Source organism: Parasteatoda tepidariorum, chromosome 10 (assembly GCF_043381705.1).
Source record: "Parasteatoda tepidariorum isolate YZ-2023 chromosome 10, CAS_Ptep_4.0, whole genome shotgun sequence".
NCBI classification, from domain to species: Eukaryota; Metazoa; Arthropoda; class Arachnida; order Araneae; family Theridiidae; genus Parasteatoda; species Parasteatoda tepidariorum.
Genome location: NC_092213.1, coordinates 68792834 through 68811330, shown reverse-complemented (window position 1 = coordinate 68811330; position 18497 = coordinate 68792834). Strand labels below are relative to the sequence as shown.

The following is an 18497-nucleotide window of genomic DNA, read 5'->3' as shown; positions in this document are numbered from 1 at the left end:
GAGAAACATAACAAAAAGTTGTAGCTTACTATTCAACAGTTAATTTTTTCTTAAAAACAAATAATTAGGTTTAAAATCCTAAAAATAAAAATTTTTACAAAAACACATAGTGAAACAAAACATCTTTTAATTAAATGAATAATTTAAAAGCTACTAAATGTAGAAATTGCCTTAAAAAAATACAAAATTTCTATCATAATCCTCAAGCTTAGCAAATATATAACTGAAAAGAGACAAGTGAGAATTTTTTTTGAATTTATTTGAAAGTTATTGAATTTTTTGAAGCATTTTTTCTTAATGAATTTTAAATTATTTTATTAAATATACATTCATAAATGACTAAGCTAGTATTTAAGTATGAAGCACCATTTTGTCTTAAATATTTTTCGTAAAAAAATATTTAAGAAATCTGAATAACAAGAGAATCAAACTTTCAATTATGACAAAAGTCTAATTTATCTGTAGATAAATTATGACTTTCACAAACTTATTCTCAAGAAATTTACTAATTCATGTCTGCTGAGTAAATTGATTTTATTTTTTCATGTGCCTATTTTTTCTATTTGTTTTAGATTATTTGCATGAATTAAATATACCAAAAATAAAAGCCACCAAGGTAAAAATAAAATAAAATAAAGCTTAGTGATTGTTGCTAAACTCCATCTGATACCCAGCTAACAGATTAGTTTTTTTTTTTTTTTACATTTGATTTTATTATTTAAATTATCCTCTGCTATAACTAATTAGCATATTTTAGGTGAGTACCCTCAAACAATGAAGAGTGTAACTTAGTTTCACTCCTTTTGTAAAACAAATGACATACCTCTAAAATAAGCCCTTCAGCATTTACCAAGAAAACTGTGGCTTCAATATTTTTTCCAGTGGATTTTCCTCCTTTCTCGAAATCTCCTTTCTCCAACGTCAAATACAAGTCATTCCTCACATCACCTATAAAGGGTGTTTCGTTTTAATATCTCAAAATATATATATATATATATTAAGCAAGGAAAAAAATATAAAATAAACTTTTAACATAATAGTAAGCTTATACAATTTGTTTAATCTTGATATTTTTTCATAAAAAATTATATTTTCTTTTTAATAATCAAGTTTGTTTGCTTTTAATTTGTTTTTAGAGCAACAATAAGAATTTAAAATCAGGGTTAACTTTAAGTTTAATAAAAGGATTAATTATTTCGAATTTGTAAAGATTCAGAAAAATTTTCTGTGCTATAGTGTAAGGCTAAAAGCAATCAAGTGGAAGCTAATATCATGGTAAAAATTAAGCTCATTAAAGCAACTAAATAACTAAGAGGAAAAATATTTATATCCAGTTCAAGATTTATTCAATAAATATCTCTAGGATGGTTTGGGGGGTATAGCGCTCGCCTCAGGTGCCCCGGATTTGAATCCCAGAAATGACTGGTTGATACAAATTCCAATCTCGGCTCGCACTGACCACAGTGCTGATGCAAAATATTCTCAGTGGTAGACGGATCATGGGTTAGAGTCCTCTTGCCATCATGTTAACAGTGGGAGGTTTTTGTGGTTTTCCTCTCTATGTAATGCAAATGCGGGTTAGTTCCATCAAAAAGTACACTAAGGAGAAAAATTTCTCATAATACTGGATCAAGATGTTTTCCTGTCTTCTAGATTGGCTCAAAATTACGAGGCTATGTAGCTGAATATTAGAATTGTAAACTCAAAATTCAGTTCAGCTGTTCAACTAATAGTGATAAAATAATATAGAATAAATATCTCTAAGATGTATCACTCTAGATAAAACTTTTTTCAAATTATTATTGGAATAACTTGGCTAACTCAAGCATACATGTAACGAAATTTGTACTTGCAAATAAAGGATAGTTAAAAAATCTATCAAATTCATGCCTTTTTTTTAACTTAATTATAAATTTACATAATACTACTAAAGAAAAATGAAAAAAAATCTATAGTTAGAGCTTTTAAATATCAAAACAATTTATCCCAAATATATAATCTAATCAGAATATCAAACCAGATTACCTTGCATTCAAAAAAAGGTAAAGGAATAGGGGTTTAAAATTTAGGTAAAAAGTTTAAGCTTTCATAAACAAAATAATTAAATATTTTCTACCTTTTTATTAAATATGTTTTTGCTCTTTGTAAATATATTTTAGAAAAAAAAAATTGCATAAGAGCCCTTCACATAAAAATTTTCCACAATTTAAGTCCTTGCAACTTCTTTATCGAAGCACTGCTAGCAGGCTGCACCTACTTGATTAATTGTTTTAGGTGGCAGATTTCAAAAAGGAGAGAGATGATTCCTTATTGCTTCTGAATGAGGATAAAAAAGAAAAATTATTTTTCTCTTGATCTCTATTTTACTCAGCAATTTCATTTACTTTAAAAAAAAACATAAACAAAACGTCAATAAAAACATACAAAATGTCAAATCATCAGGAATCGTACAAATATTCCTCTGTAGAAATATGTGTAAGTATTTTGATTACTATAGACTATGAAATAATTTAACAAGATTACTGCATGAGCTATATTTTAACAAATTTGATGATTTTTTTTAATTGATGATACATTATGCTATCTAAAATTCTAAAATGAAAAACAATTAGAGATATAAAAAATATTTACAAAATAGGTAAAAGAAATAAGAATTAACTGTCACCGACTTTCACTGACTGTTGCAAAACGAAATCTGATTGAAGAACTGGTAAAACGAAGAATTTGAACATATCTTCATTTAAAATATTGCATTTAAAATCCCACTATTGTTTTTGTGCAGTTTTTAAAACTAACTGATGATAAGATTGGATTAGGTGATTGGTGTAATATCATGATTGATATATCAAAAATTTTAACAAAATGCAGTTTAAAAAATATTATAAAGAAAAAACTGCTTACACTTTTTTAGAAAATGCAATTTTAAAAGAGAGGAAATTGATTTGAGAAATAATGTGACTATCATTTACAGTACAGATAAATCTATATCCATGCCTATTTTGAAGTCTACAAAATGTTTAGTGCTACTGTACCTCATTCATTACATTAATTCAAATTTAATTTGATAAACAATTTTAATAACAATATCTTGTAAAGTAATAGATGTTCTAGGAATATTTTACCAAATTTATAGCACAAAGAATTTTTTATCCCAATTGTATGTCATAAAATAATAAATATTCTAAATAAATGTAACTGTTTTTCAGTTTTCCCCAATTCAAATTTGTAGCAATCAATTTTTACACCTTACAAAAAGTTTATTAACACTTAAAAAAACACATCAAAGATCTCAATAAAATTCCTCTCCAATAAGTCTACACTATAGCCTAAAATAAAAATTTCGAAGTCTAATAGTTTCCTGAAATATTCTAAAAAAAAGCTATTTAGTTAAAATGAAAAAATACAAAACTTAATATCTGGTTCCCTCTTAAGAAACTTGAATTAATGTAAGAATTTATTTAAAATCTTTTACAGCATATTCACAGTTTATGAATATAATTAGGAGTACCAAATATTTCAAAGTACATATGTATAAATAATTTGGAATATAGAAAATATGAAATATATCTGCAAGTACAAACAATTATGTAAGGAGTACATTTTAAAAGAAACTAAAGAAAAATCATACCAGGCATAATTACATCTGAAAAGCCCAACTTGTGCGTGATTGTTAAATTTTTAAATAGCAATGGTGTTTCTTGTTGTAACTGTGAGATCTCACCATTAAAAAGCCTTAAAGATAAAACTAATCCTAAAAGAAAGAAAAAATTGCAAGACACATTTAGAATAGCAGTCACAATGTAATAATAATTGTACTATTACATTAAATTTCCCAATGTAAAATTGATAGTAAAAAGAGGTAGACATCAATAGTTATCAAGCACTTAACAGCAAATAAAGGAACATAATTTTTTTTATTAATTTAAATCAGTTTTCATAGATCAGAAAAAAATAATTGTACTATTAAATTAAATTTCCCAATGTAAAATTGATAGTAAAAAGAGGTAGACATCAATAGTTATCAAGCACTTAACAGCAAATAAAGGAACATAATTTTTTTTTAGTAATTTAAATCAGTTTTCATAGATCAGAAAAAAATTTAAGCTAAAAAGTTAATTTAAAATATACATACACATTATCAAAGCTAAAGAATCAAGAACATAAGTGTTAATGGGAAAACACACAAACAATGAATTTCTGGACACAAAAAATAATTATCTATAAAAATATGTATTTTTAGTTTTTCAGAAGTTTTCAAAATTACTAAATAATTAATAGAGCTAGAATAATTCCAATACCTTTTATGTTTATTATTTATTGCACTTCACATTGACTTTACGTTATTAGATTTAGTAAAACACGTTTTTAGTAACTCATCCCATAAAAATAAAAATTAACAGTTTTCAGTATCAACTGGCATAATGCTGTTGTTCAAGGCAAACTTATATTTTAAATTTATCAATCAAGCAATTTTCTCCTGTATTTTTATCTTTAAGGGACTGTAATAAACCTATTTCCACAGTATTTATAATAAAAATGCACAGTAATTAAGCAGTTTTAACAGGCATCAAATTTACTCATAAAATACTTTGTTCCTATATTAATACATCTGGGACCTATTAAAACAGCGCCAATTACCATAATACAAGTAGTTCAAAATACTAAAAATAATTAAGTATTATTGGCATCAGTATGGCAATTTTTATGCCTCTTCTAAACAAATTAGTACAATTTATTTATTAATTAACATTCATTACCATATTTGAGCATCATTGGCATCAAAAATGGTATGACAATGTTTTACTTTTCTCCTAAACTAATTGGTAGCATTGCTTCAATATTAATAGACAAGATTCATATATGTGGAGCCTCATTAACATGGGATAATGTTCGTTAAACAGTCAATAATTCTAGTTTTCTCAATTAATGAATTACTTTGAATTGAGCATAAAAACATACCACAAAATTCTTCAAATTATAATTAAAAAAGCTTAAAATTATTGTTTAAAATTATACCTAATTAAACAAAAAACTGCTTTATTGTTCAAAATTATAGTTAATCAAACATAAAACCATGCTATTTTTCAGAACTATTACAAAATAAGCATGTTTCCATATTGTAGGTAACTATATATTATGCTTAGTTTGGCAGATACATAAAAAAATTAGGTTATGAGAATTCATAAAAAGAAAGGATAATTGACAAGTAACGAACATGCTTCTAAATGCCTTGTCAAGGATTGATTTTAAGTATACTGATTATAAGTATACTGAGTAAAAGTAACACTTACCATAGTTTTGTTGCCCTGAGACTACATTAAATTTATTGCTGAGTTTTTTTATGATAAATTCGTGCAACTGACTGAAGTCGCTTTCATTGCACCTGTAAAATTCAAATGAGAACTTAAAAAACCCATTAATGTAACGAAAAAGAAATAAATTTGCATCCGAAGACAAGTATATTCTAACATAATACATATTTCAAGTAAAATAATATATAAATATAATAATAGTAAATAATTATAAGAAATAAATTTAACATAACTAGTTGGCATCTTTCGGAAAGTAAGAATTTAAAAATATATATTCTTACGTATATACTTTGGTTGTAAATTCCTTTTCTTCCTCATTTTCACTCTTCGCTGATAAAATATCAGTAATATTCAAAACTAAAATTCGAAATTGTAACATTATGTGAAGAAAACATTTAATACACATCAAATATATAAAATCTGAAGCAAACTATTCTATAATAATAATAGGTAATGAATATAATGGGCCCATAAAGTGAACTATGACAACATGTAAATAAAGGAAATGTAAATAGAAGTAAATAAAATAAAGTAATAAATTACCTGAACAGCCATAAGGCCTCCTATAAGAATGAACAGCAGATTTTCTTGAATCATTCAACATTCGGCCTGGAGTTTTGAACATCATATATTAATTATATTATATTATATATTACTACATTATATATTAATTATATTATATATTACTACATTATATATTAATTATATTAATATACTACAATAGAGGGTTGTAAATATACAAATAAACTTTTATTAATTCTAGAGTAGCTCTTTGATTATTTCTAGAGTTTTATTAACTTTTACTACATGAGCTACTGCGTTTCTTTAAAATTTCTTACCACCTTTTGCTTTTTCGAAGGAATAACAGGCTTTTTACCCTTATTATTGATCAAGAAAGTAGTTGAAAAGAAATTTTTATAAAAACCTGCTTATATGTGAAAAGGGGCGAAACGCATTTTTAGGTATAGAAAAATATGATATCACTGCAAACTGCATGTATGCGAGATACTATCTCTCAAAAAATTAGATAGAATATGATTCAGGCTAATAAACTACAAATAGTTTATTAAAAAAAGGTATATTTTATATCAAGCAATTTTTTTTCAGCAAAAAAGAATTATACCCTTTTTTAAAAAAATAAATTATAAAAGAAAAAAAAACATACACCTGAGACAAAGCACAAAATAGACTTATAATTTTTTAATTTTTTTTATCATTTAACAAACACAACCTAAATTTAGATTGCTATGCAAAGATTTGGCATTGGAAAATTTCTTTAATTGTGAAAACAAAAAATTACCTAAAATTTATTTAATTTTTTTTTTTTTAATTTCAGAGTTATCTATAAAAGCTTGTCTTGTAATTACAAAAAATTTTGTTGTTTGTTTGAGAATTATGGCTGAAGCTGTGTTACTTATGTACTGCATTACAGATTACTTTTAGTTTCAGCAACAAAACAAAAAAAAGAGTAATTAAATACAAAACTCTTTAATGGCCATTTGACTCTACATCCTTTTAACTAAACAAACCAGTTCCCCTTATGTTCTTCAGAAATTTGTCAATGAGTGGTAGATTTTAAATGGTTAAAAAAATTCTATATGTTGATCTCACTAAATGATTTTAAAACAAGCTTTTTCTTGTTACTATCAATTGTCCATTAAACGAATTTTTATAATTAAACACGAAGTTTTTACAATTAAAAAACTTAAAAAATTAAACAGATAAAAAAAATTAAAAAACAAAAATATAATTACCGCTCCTTATAATGTGACACACAAGATACACTTCCCTATTTAAATCTGCAACACCTAAATCCTGTAAAATGAAGAAATATTAGTGAAAAATAAGAAAAAAAATTTTTTTAAAGAAATTATGAATAATTTATGAGTAAAGAAAAATTTATTTTACCGTGAATATTGTACAAGAATTATTAAGCTTTTCAACAAAATGAGACATTCCAAATTTCGCAACCCTAACAAGAAATCTTTCACTAGAAAAGAAAAAATTAGCATAATAAATAACAAGCAAGCATTTTACTAAAAAACATACAATTATTATTTTTTCTGATGCCCACCCGATTGACACTCGTCACTCAGGTATCTGTAAGGCAAATTTGTAGGCCACTCTTTCAGGGGCACCAAATTAGGTGGGGCAATGTTGCTCCCACAGTAAGGACAGAGAGTACAGAGAATGAAAGAACACCCCTTTCTTGCCTGGAAATCGAACCCAGGACCTTTTTGATGCGAGGTCAGCTACCTGACCACTACACAGTCTGATCAGCAAAACATATAATTACAAGAAAAATAAATAAGAATATATATATATATATCTTTACGGGCAGCACTGCTTTAGGATTGAGTTATACCTTAATACAGTGAAAAATCCCATATCCGGAATCATCGGGACTTTGGCAAATCCAGAAAATAGATTTTTCTGGATAATGGGTCTTTAAGGTATTGACAAATATCAAAACATCCTAATTCAATAAAAAAAAATAAGAAATAGACGATGTTTAACGTCAACAAAAATAATAGACGATGTTTAACGATGCAACGTTTTAAAAAAAACGAACAAATAATTCCACATAATCTGCATAGTTGCGCTATTTCAAAAGATTTTGTTACAGATTTCCACATGGCTTTTAAAATATGAATGCAAATTCCAAATCACGCATTTCAGTTAGTAATAATTTCTCAATCTACTTCATTAGCGACGATTCCATAGTGAATCTGTGTGTTCGGCAGATCGTTTTTTTCGGTAGCTATAAAAAAGGATGTTCACTTCATTTTTACAATCTCAATGTTTTAATATATTATTTTAAGCAGCAAACTTTGAATCGCCCATTTTTGCACAGAATTATTGATGACTCACCGGAAATCTCATGTGGATTTACGACTGCCTTGTTGCCAATTATTATTACCGACTTTCATAATTTTTTAATGCTACATTATCATACGTAGGAAGCTTCTATTTATGCATTTGTAGAATTACTTTTTGATCATTCAATTTGTGATCATTTAATTGACCATGTGGTTTTGCCGATCACCACTTCAACGGTTCAGGATTTCCACATAGTTTTTAAAATATAGATTTCATTTTTAATAGAAAATTATTATGATCCGCAAATTTTGAATCATCAGGGGTGATTGTGAGCCCAAGTCAAAATTCCGGAAAATTTTTTTAAAAAATTTTTTTAAAAAAAGACAGTTTAAATTGAAAAATTAGAAAAAATTTAAACAAGGTTTTTTTTTCCCTTTTTCTCAATATTTCTTAGTTTACTTAAAATATATTTAAAATTACACATACNATTTAGAAGATTTGTAATTAATAAGCATGAATTAAATAATCCGACAATATTTTGAAAGTTCAAAACCGAAACTAACGGTAAGGCAAACTTCCGATATCGTGATTATCCGATTCGGGTTATCGTGAATTCACTGTATAAATAAACTTTCATTAATTCTAGAGTAGCTCTTTGATTATTCCTAGAGTTTTTTTAACTTTTACTACACAAGCTTTTGTGTTTCTTTGAAATTTCTTACCACCTTTGGCTTTTTCCAAAGAATAACATGCTTTTTACCCTTATTATTGATTGAGAAAGTTGTTGGAAAGAAATTTCTATACAAACTTGCTTAAATGCGAAAAGGGTCGAAATGCATTTTTAGGCATAGAAATCATGATATCACTGTAAACTGCATATATAAAGCACATATGCGAGATACTATCTCTCAAAAAATTAGATAGAATATGATTCAGGCTAATAAACTACAAATAGTTTATTAAAAAAAGGTATATTTTATATCAAGCAATTTTTTTTCAGCAAAAAAGAATTATACCCTTTTTAAAAAAAATAAACTATAAAAGAAAAAAAAACATACGTCTGAGACAAAGCACAAAATAGACTTAAAATTTTGTAATTTTTTTATCATTAAACAAACACAACCTAAATTTAGATTGCTATGCAAAGATCTGGCATTGGAAAACTTCTTCAATTATGAAAACAAAAAATTACTTAAAATTTATTTAAACACATTTCTTTATTCCAGAGATATCTATAAAAGCTTGTCTTATAATTACAAAATTTTTTGTTTGTTTGAGAATTACCCATGAAGTATGTAACTGCATTACAGATTACTTTTATTTTCAGCAACAAAAAAAAAGCAATTAAATACAAAACCCTTTCCTACACACTCACATCCTTTTAACTAAACAAACCAGTTTCTATCACTATTCCCTTATGTTTTTCAGAAATTTGTCAATGAGTGGTAGATTTTAAATGGTTAAAAAAATTCTATACACGGATTTTAACAAATGATTTTAAAACAAGCTTTTTCTTGTTACTATCAATTGTCAATTAAGCAAATTTTTACAATTAAAAAACTTAAAAAACTAAAATAATTTTTAAAAAAATTTATTTACCGCTCCTAATAATGTGACACACAAGATACACTTCCCTATTTAAATCTGCAACACCTAAATCCTGTAAAATTAAGAAATATTAGAGAAAAATAAGAAAAACAATTTTTTAAAAGAAATTATGAATAATTTATGAGTAAAGAAAAATTTATTTTACCGTGAATATTGTACAAGAATTATTAAGCTTTTCAACAAAATGAGACATTCCAAATTTTGCAACCCTAACAAGAAATCTTTCACTACAAAAGAAAAAATTAGTATAATAAATAACAAGCAAGCATTATACTAAAAAACATACAATTATTGTTTTCTCTGATGCCCATCCGATTGACACTCGTCATTCAGGTATCAGTAAGGCAAATTTGTAGGCCACTCTTTCAGGGGCACCAAATAAGGTGGGGCAATGTTGCTCCCACAGTAAGGACAGAGAGTACAGAGAATAAAAGAACACCCCTGTCTTGCCTGGAAATCGAACCCAGGACCTTTTTGATGCGAGGTCAGCTACCTAACCACTACACAGTCTGGTCAGCAAAACATATAATTACAAGAAATATAAATAAGAATATACATATATATATCTTTATGGGCAGCACTGCTTTAGGATTGAGTTATACTGTAATACAGTGGAAAGTCCCATATCCGGAATCGTCGGAGCTTTGGTAAATCCAGAAAAAAGATTTTTCTGGATAACAGGTCTTTAAGGTATTGACAAATATCAAAACATCCAAATTCAATAAAAAAATAAGAAATAGACGATGCTAAATGTCAATTTAAAAAAACGAACAAATAATTCCACATAATCTGCGTAGTTGCGCTATTTCAAAAGATTTTGTTACAGATTTCCACATGGTTTTTAAAATATGAATGCAAATTCTGAATCACGCATTTCAGTTAGTAATAATTTCTCAATCTACTTGATTAGCGACGATTCCACAGTGAATCTGTGTGTTCGGCAGATCGTTTTTCTCGGTAGCTATAAAAAAGGATTTTCACTTCATTTTTACAATCTCAATGTTTTAATATATTATTTTAAGCAGCAAACTATGAATCGCTCATTTTTGCACTCAATTATTGATGACTCACCGGAAATCTCATGCTAATTTACGACCGCCTTTTTGCCAATTATTGCTACCGACTTTTATTATTTTTTAATGTTACATTATCATGTAGGAAACTTCTATTTATGCATTTGTAGAATTACTTTTTGATCATTCAATTTGTGATCATTTTATTGTCCATGTGGTTTTGCCGATCACCTCTTCAACGGTTCAGGATTTTCACATAATTTTTAAAATATAGATTTCATTTTTAATAGAAAATTATTATGACCCACAAATTTTGAATCATGCTCTTGAATAATCAATTAACGATCCGCTTTAGTCGTGACAATTTCACCTCAAATTCGCAATTTTTTTTAAATGATAAATTGTGTGCACTCTGAAATTAATTGTGTGATTCTTGGCAATAGTAATCCTTTTATAGGAGACGTGATTTTTTTCGCACTGTAGTGAAATTGCCGAATTTTGTTTCTGGGATATCCAATTGTTTTTTTTATTTTATATTGTAGCAGAAATCGGATTAAAATTGAAAAAAAATCGGAAGTTGGAAAAAAATAAAAAATAAGCGGAAAAACGGAGCATTCTCATTCATGCATACTTTTTTGAACAAATCATAAAAAAAGAAATAGATAATTCTTTCTTTGATAAGGGAAAAAGACTTCTCTTAAAAAAAAAAGAAAAGAGTTGATTGTTGAAGCGTCTGGTAAACGAACGTTCAGATATGGCACTTTGCACTGTATAATTATATTGCAAAATCATTTATGAATATATATTAAAAGATGCTTTTAAAAAAGAGAGAAGAAAATCACCTAATTGTCTCAGTTTGCTGAGCATCATATAGAGAAAAAAACAGTTCCATGTCTTCTCCAAGACTGCAACTAAAATCTCTCATACATAGTGATAGATGATAATTGGGAGACTTTTTTGACTCCTTCCTTTTTGTTGTACCACGTCCCTACAAAAAATTAAGCAAATTATATTATAATCAGTGCTCTCCCTAAATGATTTATGAAGGGTGGCCCTGCATGCCTCCCTATTGATCCATTAACCCCCTCCCCTTTGCCCTTTTAGTAAAAATAGGCCACCATTTCTTTAAAAACAACCTTTTAATTTTTTTCTTCTTCAGGAAAAGGTTTTCTTAACCATCTATTTAAATGAAAAGTATACTTCCATTTCAGATGATCATAATGATTATTATTTATCATTATTACCAGATAACTGATTATTATTTAACTCTATTTTTCAATTTCATTTCATTTTAGTAAGATTTTTATGTTGTCTAGTTAAATAGTTAAAATTTGCATGATATTCGGAATCAGAGATATTCACATCTTTTATTGGGGGGTATATTAATAAACTTTTCAGTGATTTCAAAATTAACTAAAATATAAAAAAAAAGCTTTAAAGTAGTTCATCACTTAACCCTTTTACTTTTAGTTTAATTTTTTTGAAGAAAATCTATATACCAAGGCTGTTTCTTAACTTGTGTTTAATTATTTTTCAGAAGCTTCAAATTTCTATTATTTTGATCATGAATAAGAATAATATTGTGAAGTATACACATAAAATAGTATAAGAGAGCAAGCTAAAAATTCGGATAAAATTCGGTTATTACATAATGCTATATATATTTGATAAATTTTAAGGGTGGTGAGTGACCTTTTGATATACAAAGTGAGAATATATTGTGAGAATATATACAAATACAAAGTAAGAATATATACACACATTAAAAGTAAACAATCTTAAAATCAAGCACATGAACGATCAAATAATTAAACAACTACAGAAAAATCTAAATAATGGCCTCGTATACAAAGAAACAAATGAATAGGAGCAAAAAATTCTAAATGAGTACTCTCAGCATCATGACCAATCAGGGTTTATAATCTAATGTAGTTTCTTAAAGTAGTACTCTTAGTAGTTTCTTATTAAAACCTTGACAATTAAATAAAAAAAATGAACGGAAAAGATTTAACGCTAATAGATACATTAAGATTTCAGGATAGAGATAAGCATTTCAAATTTGCAAATGATACTATAACTATCTGTTGCATGAATAAGATGTAATACTAAATTTGAAATTATTTCAAACAATCACACAAGCGTTATAAAGATGAAATGAAAATACTAAAAGTTTTTTATATACAAAAAATGATTGAAGCTGGGCCAAAAAGAAAAAATAAATTTCATTTTTCATTAAAAAAAAAAACAAAAAAAAACATATCTCTAAGCTGCTAAATAAAGCGTACAAATAATGCAGATTATTTGTACATTTTTATGTTGTATTTACAGAATGAAGATCATTAAACTGCTAAATTATTTAATCTATTATAAATCATAACATATCATATTTTTAAATTAACAAAAAAAGAAGACACTCACCAATCCAGCAACATTTTCTGCACTTCGAACATGCTAAAGAAAGATAAAGAAAAAAAATATGAATGAACTTTTTTGTTCAAGGAACATAACAAATACTTATACTAAATGCAATGGTTTCAGCATTACAGTTTTAAAACATCCTGCACAAGTTTTCCACAGATTGCTTTATAATTATTGTTCAAAAATTTACAAAATTGCCTAAATACTATAATTTTGAAACTATATAAAAAACTTCAAATGTCAAAATTAACACTTATTTTATCAAAAATATTTTTTCTAAATGAAACAAACTTTATAATAAGAAATCAATTAAAATCCCCCAATTTAAATTCTTTATATATTATAAATATAAATAACTGCAATTAAAAGAAAGAAAAATTATAATCAAATTTTTCAAATTAAATTATATTAAGATTTTTCCAATCTTAAAAAGCTTAAAAATTTTTCTTGTATATAAAATCAAGAGTTTTTAATTATGGCCATCAAATTTATACATACCACTTGATGTAATTCAATGGGGCTTAAAGAATCTGGATCTACAACTTCAGAATTAAGACGTGGTACAAGATCTAAGCCCAGCTGCCTATAGGAAAAGAAATGTTTCTATTAAGCATTCCAAACAGATTAATATTAGACTGCAAAATCATAATCATTTCATTTAAATATTCAGATAATAAGTAACCTCAATTTAATTTTTCCTTTACTTGTTAAAAAAAATGATAAAATAAAATTTCAGGTACTAACAAGCTACTTAGTTTAGGTGAATTGTTTCAAGAAAATCTCTATTAATAAGAGAAAACACATTTATCCAATGTTAATGTTAAGCTTTATAAAATTTTGTTTCATTTAATTTCTGTTGCAAACACTAGATTTCATACATGTTTCTCTATCTGTAGAGTCTAAATAATGCTGATTGACAAGGTATGCTCCAACCACAATTGAAATCAAAGATCTGGCTATCAAATTTGATGATAATTCAAAGAAATATTAATGAAAGTCAAATTAATTGTTTAAGAAAATAAGAATAATGTAAAATAAATCTTATGAACAACTCTTAATTATACTAAACCGATAAATAATACTGTCAAATAAAACTCAAACATATTAATTTAATTTGTGAAAAATAACTAAGTTTATAAAGCTATGAATCATAAACTATGAAAAACAGACAATATCTACAGTCCTACCTGTTACCCCAGTCTATTTTCCCAGTTATCTTTAACTTCAATTCTCGTATCTGATCTTGAGTCAAAGTTCCAGTAATTAACTGGCGTCTTTTCTCGATTAAGTCTCTCATAACTGTTAGAAGTCTCTGAAAGAGTGACACTTCTCTTCTCTATAAAGAAAAAAAAAAGAAGATATTAATGATTGAAGTTTATTCAAACAAGTTTCATAATTTAATGATATAATAATAAAATTTTATATTAATAAGATTGTAAACTTAAATATAAATGCAGCAAAATTTTTTTTATATTAATAAGATTTTAAACTTAAATATAAATACAGCAAAATTCTAACTGAATTTCAGAAATAAAACTAATGATCTATTATNAGATCTTCAAGTATTAAAAGACCCCTTTCTCATACCCTAGGTTTTTTCCTCTCCATGTAGATAGATGTTCCCAGGGAACATGTATCACTCACAGTTCTGCAAAGAAACAAGATCAGTAGGATGTATATTCACACTCACCCTAGAGTCACACTAGAATTCACAGGTTCAAACTAGATCTACTCTATATAATGAGAGAGACAAGATAGAGAGAGAGAGAGAGAGAGAGAGAGAGAGAGATAGATAGATATAAATTTTTTTTTATTTATAAATTTTTGAGAATCACATTAGCATTAAATAAAGATATCGTACAAAAAATCTATACACAAAACGCTATATATGAGATAGCACTATGAAAACACTTATAAGCACCTGTATATACATATCAATTGATAAAAATCCTTAAATCTTGAAAGAGAAAATAAAGAAATGTTACAAGTGTCAGCTGCATATGCTTACTCGTGCCTTAAACTTTTGAACAGAGACTTATGCTACAATAACTAACATTTTTTTTAATACTAAATTAAGTGATATATACCAATGCTGGAATATTATAACTTTTTTTCATCCTGAGCGTTACTTCTTATTAGAGGTCAACTGTCTCTAAAAGATTTCTGCATTTGACTCTATCCAGTGCTAATGCTATATATTAGCCCACTCATATCTGCTTCAGATCAGCAAGCAGGGTCAGCTTAAGAAATAGAGTGCTCAACTCTGAACTACATTACCCAAATTCAAATCCCGCGGCTGGTTGGTCTATTTGAATTTTACTTCTCGCTCACATCAGACATAGTTCTGACAAAATTTATCTCCATTGAGAGACCAATCATGGTTAGTCTTCTTGCTGCCGGACTAACAATGAGAGGTTTTCTTCCCTCTGTAACGCAAATGAAAGTGAAATCCACCAAAAAGTCGACCATGAAGGCTAGTTTCCCCCAATATTTAATCCAGAAATTGCACTCAAATTTAAAGCTATAGAATCGGACATTGTTATTAAATGTTAAAAAAGTTTTTTTTATTTTATTTTATCTTATCTAAATCATCATATCTAAACTATATGACCAAGCCATCCAATATGAGATGCTTTTACTATTTTAAGAACAGATTTGCCATCCTTTTTAATAAATATCAGGATCTAAAAAATTTTCAATGCAGCATTTATTTTTCAAAATTTTTCTTTCTGAGATCAAATCTTTGTTGTAGTAGTGATAATACAAACTTATACAAATATCATGTTAATAATTTTATCAATTATATAAAAACTAAATTCAATTCAAAATAAAATTATAAATAAAATGTTCAGTAAAATTGTAGTTCAAGTTTTTTAAATCAAACGTGAGAGAATTTTGAATAACTTATTAAGTACTTATGAATTTTTTATTAAATTCACCATTTTTAGCATTGAAACCTAATTAATACTGAACATTTTTAATATTCAGATAGATTTAAATAACATATTTTTCATGCATACATTATTCATAAATAACATTTAATATAATGTCCCTCAACAAATTTAGTGTAATTGCTAAGACTTACTACATATAGCCGCTTCCAAATTGAGTGCCATTCTCTTAAAACTGATGCAACTTCCCTAACTGTAGAATCTTCAACAGGAACTACTGTTTCATACAAACTAAATGATGAAGAAAGGGCACATTTTTATAAGAGCTGATACGGACACTTAAAAAAATTCCAATAATATATATACTTACCCTTCATTGTAAATATGGAAAGCTTTCAGGTGAATGTATGATGCAGGAAATATACCCTATATGCAAAAATACAATTTAGCAGTTACATTGTAAGATATTTAAAATGCAGTTAGTAATTATTTTTATTACTTAAAATAATAGAATTTATAAAACTATATAAATGGTTTGTCTAATAATAACTTATTACAAAATAATACAAGGTTGGAAAATACAATCTCTCAATAAAATGATAAGAAGTAATTAAGTCAAAGACAAATTATTGATTAGTAAAAGAACACTTTAAAAAAATATTTTTTTTTCAAAAAAAATATTTTTTTAAAAATCTTTTAAAAACCTTTCAATACAAACAGACACAGAGAAAATACATTTTGGCAAAAAGAAATTCAAGAATTTCTTATACATGAAGAAACATTTTACGCAATGCATTTCCTTCTGTCTGTTTTAGATTTAAGTTTTAAATGTTTAGCTTTGTTTACTTCATGTATTTCGTTCTTACACTTTTGATGATAAAACATTATTTCACAATGCAATAGTTTAAAAAAGATAAAAATAGAAGCTTTGCTTGTATTAAAAAAGGGAGAAAAAGCAAACAAAACTAAGAACTGTTTTAGATTTTTCTCAATTTGAATTAATAAAACTGTACAGATATAGTTTTCAATAAGTTTAAAATACTTTTCCTTTGACATTTAAGATATTATTTTAATTAATTTTATTTTTAAACATAAGAGCAAATAAACTTTTCACTTAGATACATCAAATTATAAATAAGAAAGAGCCTTTGACAACTTTGAACAAATCCAGTTGTGAATATCAATGGCTTATCTGATTTTATTTGAAATAAACTTGTCCAATCAAAAACAAATAAGATTAAGAAAACTTTATAACAAACTTACTTTTAAGCTTTTATTTCGAACAGAAAATCCTCTGAACCAACCTAAAATTTTTTTAAAAAATTAAAGCAAAATTATATACACAAAATTATATACCAATTAATCAATTATATATATATATATATATATATACGTATAATCTGACAACAAATTTGAATGTTCTTTATACAAGTTAGCCTAGGAGCAGAATTAATTTCAATGTGCTCAAACAAAATTTCAAATAACAAATGTTTTACAAACATCATTAAAAATAGACTAAAAATTATAGCAAGTTAAATTAGGAAAATTTTTTTTAATGATAAATAATCTTACTTCATAAACTAAAACTGCTAAGCAATTGAAACTATGTTTGCTAAATTTGATTATTGAACTTTAAATGTAACAATTTTAAAAAAAAGATTTAAAATATTTTTCAACAATGATTTTTAAAATTTATGATTTGATACAAAATCCATAAAAAGCACTCAATGCAACAAGTTCATTTTTTCAAAGAAAAGTCATTTATTAATTATTGTTTAAAATAAGCTGACATGAATAAAATATGATTGAAATAGTACAGTATTAAAAAAAAAATTTGCTTAATTGTAAAACAATGTGTTTCACTAAAAATGTTTAACTGTTTAAAAGGTTGAAAAACATCAGTCTAAACTAAAACTGGTAAATAAATATTTGTTGGAAACCCACACATCTCTAAAGATTCACATTTAGACAGTAAGAGTGTATGTTATGAAATAAAATACATCAGATGATAACAAAAAAAATCTATGAATTTTTTTTTAATTGTATAATTGAAAACTGCAATTACCTCCATATTCTTCTAAAATTTGCACAGTTTCTCCAATTTCAAGTGGCAACCCACATTTAGTATTTCCATCATAGTTGTAGATACCTTAAAAGTTATAATACCAGTTTAAGCAAATAGAACAGCATATAAGTGTCAAACTCATTTTAAAAATTCTTTTGTGAATTACATCACAACTTACAGCAAAAACAGCATTTAAAAAAAATTATTATTAAAAAAGCTAATAAATTTCATTTTTATTCATCAAAGAAACTGATGCATACAAAATGAACAAAAAAGACAAAATAAATTTTTAAAAAATGAACAGAAATTTAACATAATACTTAGAAAGAAAATCTAGCATTTACAAATTATTATAAAATATAATGAATAA

General features: G+C 26.2%; 1 protein-coding gene across 2 annotated transcripts in view; it reads right to left on the bottom strand.

Moving 5' to 3' along the window:
* The window catches only part of LOC107448681 (dedicator of cytokinesis spg), a 62041-nt gene that overhangs the window by 42013 nt on the left and 1531 nt on the right, over positions 1-18497 (bottom strand). Inside the window, exons 2-16 of one of the 2 annotated variants that reach the window (XM_071186398.1) lie at positions 18128-18211; positions 17326-17366; positions 16433-16488; positions 16257-16353; positions 14359-14507; positions 13670-13754; positions 13172-13204; positions 11596-11741; positions 9886-9967; positions 9732-9792; positions 5856-5921; positions 5594-5669; positions 5292-5383; positions 3629-3751; positions 824-948 (exon numbers count right to left, since the gene is read on the bottom strand). In XM_071186398.1, coding sequence (XP_071042499.1) covers positions 824-948; positions 3629-3751; positions 5292-5383; positions 5594-5669; positions 5856-5921; positions 9732-9792; positions 9886-9967; positions 11596-11741; positions 13172-13204; positions 13670-13754; positions 14359-14507; positions 16257-16353; positions 16433-16488; positions 17326-17366; positions 18128-18211 — 1316 coding nt within the window. Of the gene's footprint in view, positions 1-823; positions 949-3628; positions 3752-5291; positions 5384-5593; positions 5670-5855; positions 5922-7066; positions 7128-7220; positions 7300-9731; positions 9793-9885; positions 9968-11595; positions 11742-13171; positions 13205-13669; positions 13755-14358; positions 14508-16256; positions 16354-16432; positions 16489-17325; positions 17367-18127; positions 18212-18497 lie in introns of those variants that run through there. The other variant, XM_043044705.2, reaches the window with a different exon arrangement.